Source organism: Onychostruthus taczanowskii, unplaced genomic scaffold (genome assembly GCF_017590055.1).
Source record: "Onychostruthus taczanowskii isolate IOZ18803 unplaced genomic scaffold, ASM1759005v1 scaffold285, whole genome shotgun sequence".
In the NCBI taxonomy this organism is placed as follows: domain Eukaryota; kingdom Metazoa; phylum Chordata; class Aves; order Passeriformes; family Passeridae; genus Onychostruthus; species Onychostruthus taczanowskii.
The window spans coordinates 28944-50296 of record NW_024500184.1 but is presented as its reverse complement, the minus strand read 5'-3'; the positions used below and the strand labels follow the sequence as shown (position 1 = coordinate 50296).

Below are 21353 nucleotides of genomic sequence, written 5' to 3'. Positions count from 1 at the left end.
GTCTAGTTGGTAAATTTCTTCTACAGACCTTGCATCCGCTTTGCACAAAAGACTAAATATATCAATTTCAATATAGCAGAGAATTGTTTGTTGCTCTCATTAGAGCAATTCAAGTTATATTGGTTTCTGTGATGCTTATGCTGAGCACTAATGGCTTATTGTGAATGTACCATTATGGCTTTGATGATAGGAGGTTGTTATTGCTATCAAGAGATATGTTCATTTCATAAATGGGATATCTGCCAGCAAAACAATGGTACAGAACATAATCATGTTTGCAAGGATGATTTGAATGCTTGGGAAAGAATCCTTGTTAGAAGTTTTGGCATCAAGTGGAAGTTTTCTCTACTTTTCCTTTTTATCTGTTTCACAACATCTGGAAAAATAGTTTTTCTCTCTCTGAGACATCATCTTTGCTCCTCAAGAGCACATTTATGTTTGCAGTTATTTTTGAATAAATTGAAAGAAACCAATTTCATTCTTATAAAATGCAGAACTGCATTTGGGTCTTTTTAGAGGTTGTATTTTTTTTAAATTTTTCCTTGCATTTAGGAAGGTGGACCACATAGTAGTGTATTTTGTGTAAAAGTTGTTAATGTTATCATGAATGTCTCAGAATAAATTGGTTCTTAAATTTGAGAAAGTGACAGCCACACTGATCAGCTTTGCTCTGCTTTCCTAGCTAAAAAATGTTTCCTGTTGAACTATACCATACTGCTTATACCTTCATCAACTTAATAATAGCCTATTTTTCACATTACCTATTCAAGCAAACAGAAGGTAGTGTAATAAAACCTGTAATAAAGTATAATTTTACATTTGGAAATTTAGTAACCCAAAAGACAAGTGGGTGATAGGAGTCTCAGAGCTATCTTATTACTTGAGACAGGCTTCCTGTTTTCCATATCGCTTGGAATTCTCTACTTCTACTATTTTTCCCTGTAGAATGTAGATGGAAGTACATTTTGCAAAAAGAGATGATTGCAAAGCTCATAAGTAAATGCTTCAGATTTTTGATGCTAGCTCAGTACTGTGGGTGGCAAACTCTCATGGAATTTTAACAGTTTTTAGTATAAACTGTCTTTGCTCTACTCAGTGGAGAGCAGTAATTCTGGGAGAAACCAATGGCACAGTAGTAAGGTAATTCTCACTGCTACACACAGCAACCTCTCCCCTCTGTGTGAGTGTTAATGCCCAGCTAGTAAATTGACTCATCTTTCATTCCCAGGAGCACAGATAATAGAACAAAAACCTCCAAAGGCTTTGACACATATATGTGCCAGCTGCCTTTGCAGCAAGTGAGCACAAAAATTAGCTTTGACTTTGACAATAGACATGGTCATGCAAGACAATCAACACTCTGTGTCAACAGAGAAAATATTTTAAAATTGAGTTTTCTTAGATTACTGATACCCATAATCCTGGCCTAGATACTCGGTGATTAGGAAATTACATGTAGTCCCCCCCAGTCATGAATTGAGAAACGAAGTATTAACATTTCAGTGTCTTCAAAAACAGGATGTTGTTTTTTCCCCCCTCAGCTAAGTCTCCTGCAGAAAGAAAGAAAAATCAATTAAAAAACCCCAAACAAACAAATAACAAAATATCCCACAAAAAACCAAAAAACAAACCAACCAAAAAAAAAAAAATCCAAACACCCCCAAACCAAACCAAAACCAAAACCAAAAAAAAAACCAAAAAAACCAAAAAACCAAAAACCCAAAAAACAAAAAAAACCCACCAAACTCCAAAAAATCCCAAAAACCAGCCAAAACCCAAGAAAAACCAACAAAAGATATTTTTCCTCAGAGAGAAGGCTGCCTGCACAGCCTTGCTGGCTGAGCTGGAACCAGACTTTGCTTCTGATCCCTGTAAGTCCTGCAGGCACAGCACACTGGAGACCTGGAAGGCCTAGAGCTCATACAGTAAATGCAGTTCTAATTCACAGAAAGTCAGGTGGCTTTAATTACAGGGGCAGACAGATTTAAACCACACACATAGGCATGAAGAGGGATAAGTAGATCTTTTTATCAAGAAGAAATGTGAGACAATATCTGTGTTGTGCAATGCATTCCTGTCAGACACTCTCTTCCTCCTTAGAGGATTTTAATTCACGTTTCAGAGGAAGGTCCTTTTTGCCAGCTATAGGAATAGTTTCATTCTTGGAAAATGATAAATGTTAAAATGGAGTTGGTACAAAGAAAACTGGACTTAAATACGAATCAGGCTTTTTTATTTTCTGAGGGAGATAACAGACTGTCAGAAATAAGATTACTTACCTTCCCTTTCGGCATGCAAAGATGGCTCCCATTATAACAACTAGATTTTTGTCATAGGATTTCCACAGAAACATTTTTTTCTAGGAAAAACACCTATCCTTCTGTCCAGAGCAGACATTAGCCATTTAGCCATTTTCTTAGCAATGTAGTATACTACAATATTAAGAAAAATCTAAAATCACGTATTAAATAACATGGTAGTTACTTCCATATCAAATGTATTAATAGTCTAGCAAATTCCATCAAGAAATTTTCCCAGAAATAGCTGTCCTCCAGTTTGGTTTATCCAGCTTGAGCTTATTCCTGCTACTGCTGTCAAGTTCAATGATCTCAAATATCTTAGCCTCACTGTGCCCTAATACAGTGGGGTTGTAAAGTAGCCCTGCAGGTATTCTTGTGTTCCACATGTGAGCTGAACCTTTAAGAATTTAGTGTAGAAAGAGTCGTGCAGAAGCAATTGCTGGGCATGTGGAGTCTGGGGCTCGTATGGTTGAATGAGCAGCTGAAGAGTGCATAGTAAGAAAGCAGTGACACCTCTGGAGAAGTTTAATTAAGTTTTCAGGAATGTGGCCTGGCATTCAGGAAGTGGCACTTTTAATGTAGTTCCTTTTTACAACAAAAAGCTATTTCCAGCCTTTATTTTCACAATTTATGTATAATGGCCCATCGTTCTGAAATGGCTGTCTCTGCTCTAGTTGTCAGATGTGTGCAAAGATTTGCTTTTTTGTAGTTCTCTTCACTTAGAATTCAGAAGAGTTTGCACTATCATGCAGCTAACTGAGGGGTCTTCTTAGGGTTTCTGTTCACTCCTCTTTCCACTGAAGGGTAATGGCTCATGTCTCTTGGGATAAGTGTAGATTAACCTACTGTAAAATTTTTACTCCTTTTAATGATATACTGGAAAGTTTGGGGTTTGCTTTTGCTTGCTCCATTTTCAGTTAGATATTGCAGTGGTTGGAAGGTATGCTAGATGTGTTTAATTTTGGCATGGGACTAACCCCAAAGGAGATGAATTTGGAGACACTGATATGTTAAAGTAAACTCCATAATACAGGCCAGCCAGGCAGATTCATTTAAACATGGATATGAGTCAAACAAAATACCAGATCCCAAATCCAGCCAAACTCTAGTATCAAGTTCACCTTAGATTTCTAATGCTCTGCTTCATTACTGTTGCAATTTCCAGACCACAGCATAAAAGCGTTTGTCCCATCTCTGTAAATTTAGCAACCTGAATTCAGCTTTGGAGAAACCATAAGAACAGCACATCAGACCAAAGAGCTGGCACTCAGGGTGGTATTCAGGGTGGGAAGGGGTGCCTCTGCAGCCTGCAGTCAGAATATAACTCAACAGGTAAAGTGGCATGGCATAAAGCTGTCCAGCATGGCACTGGACCTGGCTGGATCCAGAAGCAGCTCTCAGCACAGTTAAAGATTTGAGGGCAAAACCATTCCTTGCCACATCTACATGCAGGACTAGATGTGGACACAAGGCAGCAGGTGTGGCAGTGGGTGACAATGTGCAATTCACCAAGCACATACATATTACCTGGACGCACTTATTGCTCAGGAGCCTTATATACTTCCTAGATACCTGCATTTTTGCTTGTTCATCAGACCTACTTAAATCTCCAATTTCTCCTATTTCTCTTCAGCTTTCAACTCATGTCCCACCTACATGCTATCTGTGATGGCCATAGGAGAAAAGGAGAAACTGAAAAAAAATTAAAAAATAGAAATGTTATTGGTCCTTACTTTTTTTCTGACTCAGCCACATCAGTAGATATAGGATTTAGGATATAGAGAAGAAAAAAATTACCTGATGGAGAACTGGGAAGTGAGGGAAGGCAGGGAGGGCACAAAAGCACATGGTGAGATCTATCAGAGTTCAAGCCATTCATCAGTTTGTCTGAAGAAGTCCTAGTACAGACTTTGAAAGAGAGCCTTTGGTTAGAATCTGTGTTCCAGGGATCATCCAGCAAAGCCTGGCAGCTGTCTGTGTTGTCCAGCAAGTTGTGCTCACTCCTACTCTTTTGAGATTTGTGTGGAAAATGGTGGGTGCTGGAGCTGGAGGAGAACCTTGACATTTTGCTCTGGGAAGCAGTTAGGAAGGAATTGCCTGCAGTAATTGGGGGGAAGCTCTGGGTGGTGATGGGTGGAAGTCCCTGACATACTGATTTCTTCTTTTCTGCTGTGAGGTACTTAGTGTCTGTGCTCTTTCTTTTAAAGTCAGGGGTGGTCTTACACTCATCTGGAACGTCTTTGCAATTTTTATTCATAATGCAATCAAAACGGGCGATGATATCATCTACTTCTGAGGTCTCTTCTCCAGGATATTGATCCCTGCTTCTCTCCTTCTGGCTGGTTTTCTGATCATCTTTCTTCTTTTTGCAAGGGAAGATCTGGTTCAGCATACTGAATCGTCCTTCTTTCTTTGTAAGTCTGTTGTTCTGGGAGTGAAACTGATGAACTAACTCAGATCTACTGGAAATACAAAACAAAATGTAATGTCAATATTACCAAACAATGAGAAAATACCAACTGTGTTACTCCATTAATGAAGCAATATTCTGTCCAGATACCTTTGCATAGGGGGTTCAAGATAATTAGGATTCCAAATTTGTAATTAATAGACTGAAAATGCTACTGTGTTAATTCACTCTTTCTTATAGGTGAATTGCCTTACAATCATCTTAATGCAACTTAGCATAGCTGTCTGGGAAAAACCCACATTTTTGTGGCTTTAGTATCTACCAGATGTGAAGATCTAATGATAATGAGAAGAATGTGCTGTGATCTTTTAAATCAGGTATTTGTATTGTGTCATACTTGGAAAAAGGTATTTCTGGTTATTGCAAACACTGTAAAAAAAAAGCACTAGTTCACTATTCCTACTGTCCCTTTCCCCTTGCCTTTTTTCCTCTTTCCCATTTGCCCTTTCCCTTCCAGCTTCTGCTGAAGAGGTCCAGCACAGTTTCAGATTGGTCAAGATAATTGACCAACACCTACACTGGTGTTGTTGCCTTTTCCAAACTAGAAATGAAACTCAAGATTATTTTAGTAAGGGAGGTGATATAAAAGTGGATCTTTATTGAAGGCCTTCAGGGGCAGTTATGGAAAGACAAAAGCCCACCGCCACAAGGGAGAGTACATTTTTATAGGCTTTAGGAAATTAGTGTAATTGATAAAAAGCACCAATTAGGAAGACAGGTGGTGATGGAATTCCCCCGCAGCTCAAGCCCCTTCTCTGTAGTCCCTCCCTTGGTACTAGGTGTACTTTGTCCATGAGAATGTATCTGAAAGAGTTCTCAACCTTGGTAGCCAGGAAGAACCAAGACAGCATGGGGCCTTGTCCCTCCTGGGATTTGGAGCTCTGGAATTTGTTTTGTCTTTCTGCCTAGGAGAAGGCCACGGAAAATTACTGGGAAAACTAGCCACTAGTACAATAGGCTACAGAGCTACAAAGATATGACCAAAGAACACAGAGAACATGTAAAAGACAAAAAGAAAAAAATGAAAATGGTATCAGTATTGCTGTAGAGGTTCGGAGATGAAATTTTGGCTAATCTCTGACCTTCTCTAGTAGACAGAGTGCAGGAGAAAGGGCAGAGGTAATATTAGCTGTGTCACACACAATACTAACTTCTGACTGGAAATGAGAGGAAAGCACAAAGAAATGGGGAGATAAATGTAAGTGCATACTTGAAGTAGAAGAACGGAAACTAATTAGATAACAGCTGCTGAAAAAGGAAGAACACAAAGAAAGGAAGGTTGTAACCAGTAAGTCTTTTGTTACACTTTTTAACAGACAAGAACTCAGAATAAAAAAATGTATCAAGGTAGAGAACTAAAGAAGGCTAGGATAATCCTACCAAACCCTTACTCTGAGGATGACAACTTGAGATTTATTTTATTTTCCATCAAAGCTGCTTTTGTGCTCAGTCTATGTGTCTGTCTGATTATATGAGGAACAGTGCACAGAGATCTCAAATAAGTGGAAGTTACATATATCTGAGGGTTGAAATTATTCTGTTATACAAGTTTTCCACATGAAGGTGACTGAGCAAGAATTATACACACATCTTCTTCATAGCCCTCTGCTGCTTGGTAGAGTAGTATTCAACCTCAGTGAAGAGTCTTTGTAAAGAGAACTGATTGTAATGTTGCAACATTGGTGGAAAATGAAATGAGTATTGCCTGTGGATCAAGGACACACCACTGAGGGTCCAAACTCTTCAGGAGCATTCAAAAACCAATAAATTTGTTTTCTAGTCAGCAGCAACATGTGAACAAGACATGAACTTTACTTTTACCTGCTCTCCTGAGTCAGCAGCTTAATGCATGCCGTGTGCCCACAGTATATTGCGTATGTCAGAGGAGTGTTTTCATTGATGTCTCGAGGGCTGCTGTCTATCCCCAGTTCCAGCAGTGCCTGCACACAGTCAGCTTTCCCTGCTGCTGCAGCCCAGTGCAAAGGAGTCCTACAGGAAAGGGGGGTATCATTAAAATAGATTAATAGATTTACAATCAAAGCTATTAATGACATAGTGTGGTGTGCACAGGAGATGCTATTTGTCCAGATTAGTAATACACATTTTAAGAAATTCTCCAGCCAACTTATTCCACACTGTTGTAACTGCATTTATTTAGCTGCAGATAAAGAAGATATGGGGCTGCAGAATGCCTACACACAATATAATAGCATCTCTTCCACAGATGGAATTGTAGAGCAGGAAAAGTGACTGAAGTTTTCAGAGTAGAATTTGGAAAAAACCTTCACAGTGTCCACTGCATAGGGACAAACTCTTCTCATCTTTACACCAACCACAATTAGCCATGGGTGGCAGAGGACTCTCCATGAAGGTAATAAGAGAAGCCTCTCCCAGATGAATTACGAGGACTGAACACATCTACCAGACTGCCACTTTGCCAGTTTCTGAGTTCTGTGATAGTCACAGACCAGAGCACATATAACTGTTTTGAATCTCTGCAGGAGAATCAAACTGATTTTGTTCTTGGCATAAAATTTGCGTCTTGTGTTTAGAAACTTTTGTCCAGTTTCCAAATTGCTGTTGTGAAAAACCTGAAAGCACAGACAGCACCGCAAAAGAAGTACTTAAGAATAAAAAAAATAATAATAAAAAATTGACATTTTTTCATTCTATTCCTTTTCAGTCCCAGTGATTTCAGACTGGGTGTAATCAGAAACACAATAGAATGAAAATCTTTCCCTCTTGGAGAGGGAAAAGCTTACCTTTTCCCTCTCCAAGTATAATATATTCTGTGGAAATATCTGAGCATGTGGAATAGGTGGCCATGTCTTAATGAACTTTGAAGTGTAGGCAATCTCCTTCCTTTGCCCTTCTTTCCACAGAAACACAGCCTGCTCAACTACATTTTAATGGTGTTTAGAAACTTTTGTCCAGTTTCCAAATTGCTCTTGTGAAAAACCTGAAAGCACAGACAGCACCGCAAAAGAAGTACTTAAGAATAAAAAAAATAATAAAAAAAAATTGACATTTTTTCATTCTATTCCTTTTCAGTCCCAGTGATTTCAGATTGGGTGTAATCAGAAACACAATAGAATGAAAATCTTATAGATGTGTTTATAGACAAAAGCTTACCTTTTCCCTCTCCAAGTATAATATATTCTGTGGAAATATCTGAGCATGTGGAATAGGTGGCCATGTCTTAATGAACTTTGAAGTGTAGGCAATCTCCTTCCTTTGCCCTTCTTTCCACAGAAACACAGCCTGCTCAACTACATTTTAATGATGTTTAGAAACTGCTCCAGAACCCTGTTCATTTTATTTCTGTTCCATTTTATTGCACTTTTCCATGAAGAATGATATTATTTTAAGTACCTAAAGGCCTAAGCCAAGAAAACCTTGGCTTTTGCTGCACTGAGCAGAATAATCAATGTGAACAGCCAGCTGGTTCTCTTTGCATTAAATAAATTTATGGGCAAAGTTCCAAGGAAGGTAGGTGTGGGGTGAAAAAGAGGAAAGATGACTTTTCTGTACATGAAATAGAGACTTAATCACAGAAGAAATCACAGGTCTTTTCAGAATGGAAGGTGAGGGTCTTCTGGTCCTACAGGAGCATGGTATTTTCACCTTAAATACAACAAGAGAATACTGCCATTTCTTAAACAAAAATAACAGCAAGATCCTGGCTTCAAGTTTCAAGGATCCTGTTGTATTGTTTTAAAAAGAATGTTCACTTTTGATTGAAAGAAACTTAGGTGAGTCGTGGCAAAGTCCTTACACAAATATTCTCTTTTTCTAGCACAAACAGAAAGCTAAATATCATTCTTTCTAGTCAGTTATCATACTAAGTACAATATATGCGAACTGGACTGGTTTGCAATGTTTCTGAGCAAGCACAGCACTACTAGGCCACGGCCTGTGAAACAGGAAACATGATTACATAGTAGACAGAGCTGGTCTCAGGTTATCAGAAGGGGAGCAGCAACTTCAGAGTTTCCATGGTTACCTGTCATCCACATCAAGGGCCTGCAGGTTGCACTTCGGGACTTTAGCCAGCTCACTGATGATATCACTGTAGCCTGCAGCAGCAGCAATGTGCATGCATGTTTTGCCATCCTCATCATCATAATTTATTATTGATGGTCCCTGCCAGTGGTCCAGAATGATGGAACACAGAATCCTGTTGCCACTCTGGAAGGAAGTTCAGAGAAGGAAAGTGTTTTACAATGGAGCTCACACCAGGCTGCACCTTCTCTGCTAAATACAGTAATAGTATTCTTCTGTGTGTATACCAGAATCTCCAGATATGAAAGCCAAAATCTTCCATTTCCAGCTGGGAATTGTGCTTACTTTATGAATTTTCTAAAACACTCCGAACACGAGATAAATAATAAATAATGAACCACTGCAAATATCTCCAGAAGTGGTAGAGTGTAAATTACTTAATAGAAATTACTTGTGGTTTTTGCTGTTTTGCTAAGCCAGAGTCCAGAAACACAAGCTTATATTTTCCAGCAGAAATGTAGGGCTGAAAAGAACCTCAGAAAAGCAACCCATATCTCTAAGTCTGTCTCAGTACACTTAGAAAAGCCATGTCAAATATTTGTTCAAGTGCTTCTTGAAAACTTTCTTAGGTAGTTTGCTCCAGTGTCTGGTGTCTTAATATAAAGTTGACATTGTTCTCTAACTTGCAAATGAAATGGAACATTTTATATCCTACCTTAGTAGAAACAGAGCAAAAGAATTCATTACTTTTTTATAACAACAGAAACACAAGGTTGCAGAGGTCTTTCTGTACCATCAAATTCAATCCCTGCAATCACTTGAAGCTATGTTACATCATTCCTCTCATAAGCTTACTCTGTCCATTAAAGGCAATTAGGTTCCTTTTGCCCCCATTACTCTCAAAGGAACACAGTTCAAGAACTACTTTGTTTTTATGATTTGTATCTCTAAATTCTATTCACACTCAGGGCTGATTATATTCTTTTGTTTCTGTTCCAGTATTATTATTTGGATTAAATACTCCTTTCCTCTTACTGGTACTTGTTCTTCAGATGTATTTATAGGCAATCAACACATCTCTTCTGAATTGTTCTCCTGCTGCTCTAACCCATCATGGTCTTTTAAGTTTATTTTTTTTTTAAATATGCTTTCTGTTTCTCTCATTAACCTAGTAACCCATTTCCTATTGTGTTTTAGTTGTGTTTCCTTGAAGGGGAATGATTAAAATTGTACTAGTCATGCAAAGATGTTTTTGCCAGATCTTATACAGTGACACTGCTCTTCCTTATTTGTGTTAGAAATACCTCTTTTGGTACGTCATAGAACAGCATTTGCCTCATTCACAGCTGTGTCCCATTAGAAGCTCCTAGTGATTTTGGAATGACCCTTTACACCTCAGTACTTCCTTAGTTTTTTCCCAAGCATAGAGTTTCTAGTTTTGAGGAGGACCTTCTGTTACTAGCACCAAAGTGCCTGACTTATACATTTTATCCTATTCAATTTTGTCCCATTTTTATTGCTCAAGATTTCAAGGTGATCCATATCCCTGTATGATATCCCCATTCCTTTGTGTTATTGTCTTTCAGTTTTTTATTATTGGCAGATTTTATCAGAAAGCTCCTGTATTATGTGTCAAGTTATTATGAAAATATTAAACAAGAGTATTATCAAGTCTTATCCCTGAAAGTAATTTCCTTCCAGCCTCTATTCAACACTTAATCATACTCTTGTTTTCTGGATTTTAAGACACAATTTCTTTTGCTTCTCTGTACTTTTGTATCTTATTTTGTAAGATAGCTATTTATTCTAAATTTATCTTTTAAAGATGGGTAGACATCCATTATCTCAAGACTCTACTGTACACTTTCCATCTCTGCTCCTGGGATTCAGCTTCCTGCCATATTTTGCACCATTGAGAGAATACATTCCAGGTCCCTGGAACATTCTGATCTCACAACTACTCAATCCAGCTGAGAATTTCCTTAATTTATCAAAACATGTCCCACTGCAATCAGGAGTTTTGTTTTACATGTACTTTTTGTTTAACTTAGAGTCTAATCTTGATCATGTAATCCAAGCTTATTTTCTATGGCCAGCATTTTGTAACATCCTGATTAACAATGTTGGAATTGTTATTAAGTTATAGTTGTCTGAACATCTGATGAAAAGAGGAGTGTTGATCCTCATGTTCAGGAATACTGAGGTCCTATGAATAACTGTTGTTTTCATTGTCCAGTCCCTATGCCAGATACCAATATCCTCCATACTGGTATAATAATACCAGTTATACATTTTCATCATTGGCATCAGTGAAATCTCTAGTCACATTCAGGGCTAACGAAATCTAGAAGTCTATTACATACTTATAGTACCACCACAATAAATATCTGTTATCATCCTGCTCTAAGTCAGTTTTGATAGAAAATATAATTTTCATTAGTACCTTACTACTTCTGTATTCATGCTCTAGTGACTCTACTATTATTCCAGTTTTACACTGTCTTGCTAAGTGCAAATTTCACACCCTGCAGCTGCAGTTTCAGTCCCTCCATGTTCTTGCACAACTCTTAGCATTCACATAAGAAATTTCCCACTGTTCTGACTGACATTTTATACTTTTACAGACTGTTCTGTCTCCCACCAATCTTCTGCCTTCTAGACTAAACAAATAATTTCAACCTCCCTGTGCAGGTCATGTTTTCCAATGCACTTATTATACTTGGTGCTTGCTTTTGGTCTGTTTCCAGTTTGTCTACAGTTTTTTTTCAACCATGGCACTCCAAAAAACACAATTATCCAGCAGAGGTTTCTCTCCTGACATTGAAAATGACGTCCTGTAGCCCACATGTACTATACTTCTGTTAGTATGTCCCAGAATGATGTTTGTTTGATTTATATCAACATCATAACTTAAACTGCTTCTCACTTTTGTAATCTGTTAGTCTATTACTCTTGATTTTGCAAAAAAACCTTTAATTTTTTCACAATTCTGTACACAGCGTTATTTTATTAACTTCAGTTAATTCCTACAATTTCTCAAAGTAATTTTGAATTTCATCCTCACCCATGAAGTACTTGGTGTCCCTGTAATTCGATTTTTACTGTGGGTTATATGTGTTTTCTGTGTTTCGACACCTCATTATGGAACAAATAAAAACATTCTTATGATACATCCCTGGTTGGACAGTCTACGAGAGATTTGCCTCCAAAGATTATTTGAACTGTCTTAGATGTGGCTGATAGAGAATATATGATGTGTGATACAAGTCTCTGATTGATTTTGATGGCATCACTCCTTCTTCTTCCCCTGTGGGACATCTTGGACAGAATTCTGTGTCTATTATAACAGGTTGTGCTTATAAAAATTGTGCTATTGATGTTATTCAATGTGATTAAACTTGTATGTACTGCTCAAATGAGAAAGAAACAAATAATTAGCCTTTTAATGACCACTGTATTTGCTACATGCTTAGCAAGGCTTTTGTGCCATGTGATGAACTTTATCTTGTCACTTTTTCAGAGTTTTTGTGTTTTATTACATGGGATTAAACTTATTAATTGACATTCAAACATACTATACCTTATTAGGTACAGAAGCTTCTTATTTGAGGAAACAGTAATTGCTTTGAAGATGGCTATGAAAATTCTGCCTCATTTCAATTCAATCAAATTGTTACTTCAATTTTCTAAGTAATCAAAGAATATTTCCTAATATTTGAACCTTCTGCTGTACAAGATTTCTGGGTGACTGCTCAGTGGCTTTCCAGTTCTATCTTCTTAGGAATGCCTTCTTATCTTTAAATTCCCCTTGTCTCTTTGAAATTGCACTCAAAATTCTCCTAAAATGCTTACAGTGCCCTTATTCTGAGATTGACAGCTTTGAGATGTGGTCACCAAAAATATAGTGTTCCTGTGGTAAATTTACCACAGTACTATTGTTAGACCAGGATGTTCTCTGGTAAATTTACCATACGAAAATTATGTGTTTTTGTAACCTTACTGTACGCATCACTAAATTTAATCTTCCCTTTTTGTATTCAAATTCTTTACAGCACAGATTCAAATGTTCTCAGATATTATCAGTCATTTTTGCTGTGTGTTTCTAAATAGTTTTGCAGGACTTCTCCCCACCCCATCCCTGCCCCTCCCCCAGGTTTTGTTACACTTTTGTCCCATCTCACACTTTTATCTGCTTCCATCCATTATTGATTCTCCTCAGTGAAATTTTCTTCCTTAGATCCCTTATCTCAATTAAACATACTTTATTGTTCTAGAGTGACTTTACTCATCCCAAACCAGGACATTTATGAAGAAGAAATGTCCTAAAGCCTGGATCCATGAGCCCCTGTAAAAAAAACTCTGTGCTTTATGCAAATTTTTGTCTGAGATTTGTATCATCTCCAGACAGTGGCCAACAGCCAAATCACTAACAGATATTTAGCTCTGACACTTGATTACAACTATGGTTTCTGTATGTTTGTTAATGAAAGTCAGACTTCTGAGACTTGCATCTCTCAGTGCTTTCCAAATAAGAAAATAATTACTCAGGAAGCATCCATCTAATCAAGTACCCTGAGGAGAATCCTGAACCTCTGGGACACTTTTCTAGTTTTGGCACTTCTTTCAACTATGTCTATGCAATTTATCCTCATTGTTACTACAGCAATGGTTCTTATACTTCAGCCCTTTCTATGTTCAACTGATAAGCAGAAAAATAATTTTATATAGAAAGTTTCTTGTCCCTTACATAATATTTTACCGTATCATTGCATTTCATTCTGCCAGGTCTTCAGTCACAAACTCTGAGATGTTTGTTTTTTGTTTATATTGCACTGTGTAGATGGCTATTTTTTTCCCTTCTTCCAAGTATCCTAGTAAACTAGATAATGGGGTGGCAAAGAGGAGTCATACAAAAGGAGTCTGCTAAGCTTTCTATCAGTAATGGAGAGGTGGGATGGGTAGAGCAACAAGCTGTGGACCACTTAATTGGTCTCATGAAACCCAGATAAAATACTTTTTTTCCAAGTAAATGCCTCTGGAGATTATGTGGTTAGGTTGTATTAGTTCTCCTATATTTTCTATCTGTTTGTATTAGCATGCAGCTTAAAGCCTTCCCACATTTATAGCCATCTTTGCCAGGTGGAAAGTCCCCACTAGAAGCTCTTGATGTTGCTTCTTATCATTAGCATTGAACTTTAGGTCAGCCTGTGTTTTCCTCTTTTTCATTCTGTCATTTTTTGATTTCTCAATTATGAACCTAAAGCCACCCCTGAGTGTCTTGAGATTTTAAGCATTATTTCATTCCTTTCTGCAGCAACAAATACTACCACCACTGCACTATTCTGGGAGGTAACTCACTTTTATAAAAAAAGTAAAATGAATTACATTTACATAAGTAATTCCAGCTTCCTCCTGGAAACCATCTATGTGTATCACTGGGTGTTGTTAGAATTTTATGTTAGAGAATCCAAGCCCTTTTGTCTTTCTTCTTATCCTTCACAAATAGACATGCATAGAATACTTTAATCTGAAATCAAATGTAACACCAGCAGGACCATTAGAAAATAAACCAGCCAAACAAAACACAAATCTTTTTCTCCTGCACTGAAATAAAGAAACATGAGCTATTTTTGAGCAACTCATAGCAAAATTTTAACAAGTAACTTGTCTGTGGACTTTTTATTTTATAACCCCAGATGAAACTATTGTGTTGGTAAATACATCTTTCCCTTCAAATAACTTTTTAACCTTTTTCTTCATTCTGAAATTCACCATTTACCAAAAGCAGAAGACATTCCACATTTTTTAAAATATAATAAAATTTCCATTATTATGGATCTCTTGACTGGATCTTGAAAATACTTGATTTTTAACTCAAGGCTGTTCTGGAAGAAACTTAGGAAGAAACTTAGTTACAGTTATACTGGCAAAAGTCAGCTGTTCTTCCAATACATTCTTTTCCCTCATGTGATTAATTTCACTGAAGTGCCATTTTCCTCATATTCACAGGCAGAGCACTGGAGCAGTGCATCACACCATTACTTTAGTATGATTTAGAACTTCATTCTAGACTCAGAGCAAGACAAATGTTGCATCAGCTGTGAGGATAAGTCAGGCTGGAATCAGATATTAGGGCAGTATCAGAAATCTATCTTGTGGTAGGTGCAATGTCTGCTGTTTTAAGCATGGAGAATGCCAGACTCAAAACCAGAGGTATAATGCTGCTTTTGGTCTGCAGCAAACAGTGCAGTGGGAAATGTCCTTATATTGGCAGTTTGGCTTGCTGAAGAGTTTTGCACACATTGGTGCTCTCCCCCATGTATCAAGGACTTCCAGCACCACCCCCTTCTGCACCCAAGACTAGACAAAGCCAAGGAAGGGAAACACCTTCACTCTACCTTGACTGCTGTCATTTCCTGGCTGCTAGATGGCTGAACTTGGCAGTGGAGAAGTGAGCAAAAATTCAGAGCATCCTGTGGCTTCTCTACCCTTAGAGGACATGGAAAACTGGTCTTTGTGATGAGGAAAGAAGCAAGTCATAATACCATCTTCATCTTGCCTCCTGCCAGGGAAACTGTGCCAGAGATTCTCTGAATGCAGCCCAGGCACTTCACAGGGTGTGTTTCTGACGGCAAACCAATACAAATTAACAACAACTGCTCTGACGCCACTGTAGATATATTGGTGAGACTCAGTCAGCTCAGAGAGAAGCTCATTTGTCTTCTCCTAACTCAAGTGCTGCAGCTTTACATACCCACTGAGAGAGCATCTCTGCAGAGTCAGAGCGACCCAGCTTGGCTGGACTTTGTGGCACTGTGGGAAAGAGAATGTGTTGTTGTACAGGAAAGTTTGTCCTGTGGTCCTCAGAGCATTGCTGCTTCTGGTACAGCTAGGGCACATGATATTTTTAAAATATTTTTCCTTTTAGCAGCCTTAATGTGTTTTGGAAAAAGGTACCAAATTACAAAGGCAGTCATGGAAGCATGATTTTGGCTATCATATGTCCCTGCTTCTCTAACCCTCTCTTTGCTCAAACAAAACACTGCATGAAACACTGGCCAAGTCTCTTTGAGAATTTATTTTCCCTTGGATTCTAAGTGCATATGATTTATTGTGTAAATGACTATGACTATGACTAAAATCACTTGGCAACTTTCCCCCGCTATTGCATTGTTGTAAGGACTGATTTCTCCAAATGAGCTGTTTACATGCTTTGGAAAAGAGGTAATTTTTAAAATCTGCAGAAGAATAGGATTTATTCTATCAGAGAAATTGAAGCATTTGTCTTCAAGTGCCTTTTGTCAGGCACAGGAGATCAGGGCAAGTATAGATACGCAAGAAGTGTGTTGCACATACATTACTCATATTCTGGCATCCACTGTGCAGTTACACATAGACTGCGCTGGGAAGAGGTCTGGCAATTATTCTGTACTTACCTAAAGGCTTTGCCCAAGACAAATTCCTGCTAAGCTCAGTGGGAATTCTGCAATTGATTACCTCAAACATTTGATTGGCATGAACAATTAAATTGTCTATGGCATGTTCACACTTGAAGGGCTTACTTTTTAACTGTTTATTATTTCAGTAAGAGTTTTTCTGATCATCTGGCTGTACTGGTGAGTTTTTCTATCAATACTGCAAGTTTGCAGATGATACAAAACTGGGAGGAGCTGCTGACAACCTCCAGGGCAGGGATGCCCTGCAGAAAGACCTTGATTAAAATTAGAGAGATAGGAGGCAATCATCAACCATACAGAGTTCAACAAAGGAAAGTGCTGAATTATGAGCCTGGGATGGGGCAGCCCTGGATGTACAGACAGACTGGGGAATGAGAGGCTGGGCAGCAGTGCCATGGAAAGGGCCCTGGGCTTCTGGTCCATGGCAAGTTGAACATGAGCCAGCAGTGCCCTGGTAGCCAGGAGGGCCAAGCGTGTCCTGGGGGGATCAGGGACAGCATGGCCAGCCGGGCAAGGGAGGGGATTGTCCTGCTCTGCTCTGAGCTGGGGCGGCCTGACCTCAAGTGCTGGGGGCACTTCTGGGTGCCACAGTATAATCAAGTTATTAAACTATTAGAGAGCATCCAAAGGAAGGCAACAAAGATGGTGAATGGACTTCTAGGAAGCCGTATGAGGGGCAGCTGAGGTCACCTGTCTGTTCAGCCTGGAGGAGACTGAGGACACACCTCACTGCAGTTATAACCTCCTTGTGAGGGGAAGAGGAGGGGCAGACTGGCCTCTCTTTTCTGTGGTGATCAGTGACATGACCCAAGGAAATGGCCTGAAGCTGTGTTGGGAGGTTTATGTTGGATATCAGGAAAAGTTTCTTCACCCAGTGGGTTTTTGGGCACTGGAACAGGCTCCCCAGGGAAGTGGTCACGGCACGAAGCCAGACAGAGTTCAAGAAGAGTTTGGACAATGCTCTCAGGCACATGATGTGACTCTTGTGGTGAACTGTGCAGGGCTAGGAGCTGGACTCAATGATCCTTGTGAGTCTCTTCCAACTCAGCTTATTCTGTGACAAATTAAATGAAGAAATAGTTGCAGCTACACAAAAAAATGAAGTAGCACTCAGGAACATCCTTCAGCACTGGAATGTAGTTGTCTGTACCAAATAATTCTTAAAATCCTCCCTGGCATGGTTTAGGCCTGGGTCAAACTAGTATTTTCCCTACCAGTTCCTGGAGCTAATATGGGTGCCAGATCATTCCCAGTAGGTGGTCTGTGTATGATCATCCTGTTTGGATAAGAGAGTACAGCAGTAGGGACACAGGTTGTCCCATGATAGTTTGCCTCAGTGCCAGAGCCAAGACTTAAGCACATTTAATTCACTGTTGCAGACAGTGTCACAAATATTTAGGGCAGTTTACGGAAAAAGCTTCTGCTGGCATTAAAGCAAGTTTATTTCTTACTCAAAATTATTTGCAAATTTTCTTCTATCTTGTTTTGCAACTTGACAGCTCACTCTGTAGATCCCTGCTGCTATTTAATGTTCCAGGCTCCCCAAGCAAGAGTTGTACCATTGCTGGAATGACAATATTTACAAAAGAAAGTGATTTTAAAAGTGTATATTTTAAAAAAATGAAAATTTAATATCTTTTCGACTTGTTTGTTAACAGTCAAAATTGTCTTTAAAGCTTAGTGACATAAAAAAGGAAATCACTATTCTTCCTTTCAAGCCATCTTTAGAAAATTGCATGAAACAAGGAGAAATTAAGTACAACTTTGCAGGGAAAGAAATCTGCCTGAAACCAACTGGACAGTGAACCATGCCCAGCAAAGGCACCTTTTCTGGTCAGTCCAACAACTGACATATCTGCAGTAGAGAAACACTCACTGGGTTTTAAGTTGTCTTTGGAAGTGTCTATGAACTCTTACACTGTATGTAGCCCACATGAAAAAATGGGGTGCTGGGCAGAGAGAAGGAGAGAAGTGATCCCTTGGGAGACATTCTGAGCCACCACTGGCCCCCTCCTCTTCTCTGGCTGGATAGCCAGCTGTGTCCTTGAGATGTCCTGCAGCAACAGAGACATTCTTTCCTAGAGATCCTGGCATTTAAGTGTGCTTTCACCTTCCAAACAATTACAGAGAAACTGCAATGTCAGCCAAACACAAATTAATACTTACTTATGCATTTCTTTTACAGTGGGTTTTATATATACAGGTATTTCACTCTCTTCTCTGGAAACAGAGGAATGAAACAACTGCATTGTTGCTGTGGAAAAATACACTGGCTTATAATTTTTTAAAACTTTACACTCCAAATCAGCCTATAAAAAAATCATAAGCACATCTCTCCATGGCAGATTGTTATTTTTAATAGCTTCTTTCTAGTTACATTCTTTTTATTCCTTTGTATTTCTTCACTTAAAAAAAAAATCTGGTTTTTTTTGTTTATCCTTTAGCAGAAAGCTGATATTTTCACATAATCACATGACTTTGGGAGTCAGAGACTTTGAGAATGAGACAAAGAAAATTCTGGTAAAAATGATGACAACTGGCAAGGCAATGCAGCAAGATTCCAAATCTTCCCAGGCTGTTTCCAAGGTACTACTAATACTGTTAGAGTACAGAACTGTGTAGCATCAGAGTGCATGCTGTATGGTATATATTATATTTGACCAGGATTTCAATAACACTGTTATGTAGAATTGTTAGAATGGCTTTACCCTTTGTCCATGTATCAATTAACAGTTTTGTATTTCAAAGGTGTGTTTCCTTTTCACTACAGTAATTAATGCTGGCTGAAGTGAAAGGAGAGAAATACCTCCTGAGACACTTTTAATAGGCCTGTCTGTACCAGCACATAGAAATTCTGCATGCGTAAAAAAATGTGGCATGATACTCTCACACCAAACAGTAATGATCTGTGTTTTGGACACTGATACACTTGCACTTAAGATGTGAACTTGAATGGCAGGAGATCTGAGCTTCTCAAAAGAGCAGACCTTGGTGTGGGCAAGGTCTGTCTGGTTACATGGATGGGACTCATCATCCCATGATGCCTGAAGGAAGACAAAGTCACAAACATGCAGTCTTTGAAAGAGTCAGCACAGAACAATGATTTCATATGAAATATGCCTCATGCCCATGAATTTGGGTTTGAATGGTGGGCAATGATTTTCATATGGTCCTCCTGTGTGTTTCAGCCCAGTGTGAACAAACTGCCTCTTTCCTGCAACTTCTGAAACAAGTTTCTGTGCAGTGTCTGGTCTTCCCCTCACTGCATTAAAAAAAAAAAAAGAAATTAAACACAGGGCCCTATTCAGCCAAAAATAACCCCTGCAGCTGTACTGCCTGAGCTCTGTGAGTCTCTTGTTCTCTGAAGATATTTATACAATCCTTAAAGGAAAAATACCTTCTTTCCAGCAGTCACAGAGGAGGCTATTACACATAATGATGATCCCATTCAGCAGAGCTGTTGTTCTCTTCTCTGTCACAGCAGAGAAAGTTGTGCCTGTCCACAGTATACAAATCTCCTGGGCCTAAATGGGCAGCACTGGCTGCAAGTTGTTGTTTTCTTGGCCAAGAGTGTTCTTATTAGAGTAAGAGAAATGTGAACAGATCTATTTCATGCTCTGGTATTTCAACTGCCACTTGTGGACCTAGAATGTGGAGAAGCATGTGGATGGAAGAAGCAATTTAAAGGGTTTCATGGCAGAAATGTCACAATAAGGGAAAAGGAGAGTGTGTGTGTGTCATTCTGCACACTTCCTCTTGATTTCCGGGAGCAGCTTAAAGGAAAAGAGGGCATTTGTGAGTTCCTTCCACCTGGGGCCAAGTGGGTTTTGTGTAGTTTCCATTTCCCTATTTCTCAAGACTTTGTCTGCACATTTGAGAGAAGGGTGGAGGTGAGAGTTAACAGCGGAATTAAATAATGAAACATACAAAATACAGAATCAGGGAAAGCTTAAAGAAGGAGGGGAACTCTGAAGGTTATAAAGTGGATTCACTTTTGTCTTCCTGTTTGTCAGACAGTTTGTTCCCAGAGCTATGATACAGACCACTGGCTATCATGCAGGAGTTTGCATGAGATTCAGATGTTTCCCACTGGAAGCAGCCAGAACTGGAATAAGCCTGGTGAAAATGCACAACAGGCAGTAGAGTAGATACCTATAATCTTCTAAGGCAAATAACAAGTCCAATTTAATACTGATTAGGATTGAAGAAGAACAAAACTTTTGAAATAATACCAGTTGCAGAGGTCAAAATATACCTCTACTTCAGAAAAAAAAAAATTAGGCCTATTATATGCTAATCATCTTTGTGAGGCTGTGGTTGAAGAAAACAGACTATTTGTTCAGATGTATTACCCCGTAATAAATACAGTATATGGCAGTTCAGAATTTCAAATTTCCTTGTTGACTTCTTTTAAGAAGAGCAAACTTAGACCAAAAGATGAGAATGCAAATATTTGGTAATTGTACGAAAAGATTTTTGTGGATTTCTGTGTGAGTTCTATTTTGGCTTATCTGTTGTCCAGTATCAATGTGTTTTGAACATTGATACTGGAACTTGCTATGGTATGAGAGCATGTGAAAACATACAATTTCATCTGGGCAGTTTTCTGCAGTAAACCAGGAAAACCATTAAATTATGCTGTATTTTATATCACTCACTAACACAATTACATAATACAGTTTGTAATATCATATTAAACCTGTATGGTTTGTTTCTCTAATGATGGCCTGAGTATTTGACAATGCTCTTTTGCACATGAGACAGAAACATACAGCTCAACAGGAAATGTGTTTAGCTCCATGTCTTCTCCAGTCTCCAGAGAAGTAGGGCCTCAACCCTTCAGATAATTCTTTCATAGCTCTAGCTCTTTAAATGTGTTTTAACTTGTGTTTATGCCATTTTATTCCCACAGGCCTTTGGCAAGTAAGCTTCTAGTTTCTGCAACCCTGATTTAGTGAAAAAAAAAAAAAATAGGCACAAGTTTAAGATGAAGCATACATGTAATCCCACTGAGATAAACAAAAACTTTGGGGTAACAGGGCTAAGCCTCTATTAGGTATGACTTGGTCTCCAAAGAAGAGGCTAGGTCCCTGATCTATACCCATTGGCAAAACACTGGGGCTT

At 38.7% G+C, this 21353-nt stretch overlaps 1 protein-coding gene across 1 annotated transcript in view; it reads right to left on the bottom strand.

Annotated features, from left to right (window-relative positions):
- ANKRD55 (ankyrin repeat domain 55) overlaps window positions 1-21353 on the bottom strand; it is a 47062-nt gene that overhangs the window by 7210 nt on the left and 18499 nt on the right. The window contains exons 7-9 of the mRNA XM_041408004.1: window positions 8774-8958; window positions 6592-6759; window positions 4098-4762 (exon numbers count right to left, since the gene is read on the bottom strand). Coding sequence (XP_041263938.1) covers window positions 4098-4762; window positions 6592-6759; window positions 8774-8958 — 1018 coding nt within the window. The remainder of the gene's footprint in view (window positions 1-4097; window positions 4763-6591; window positions 6760-8773; window positions 8959-21353) is intronic.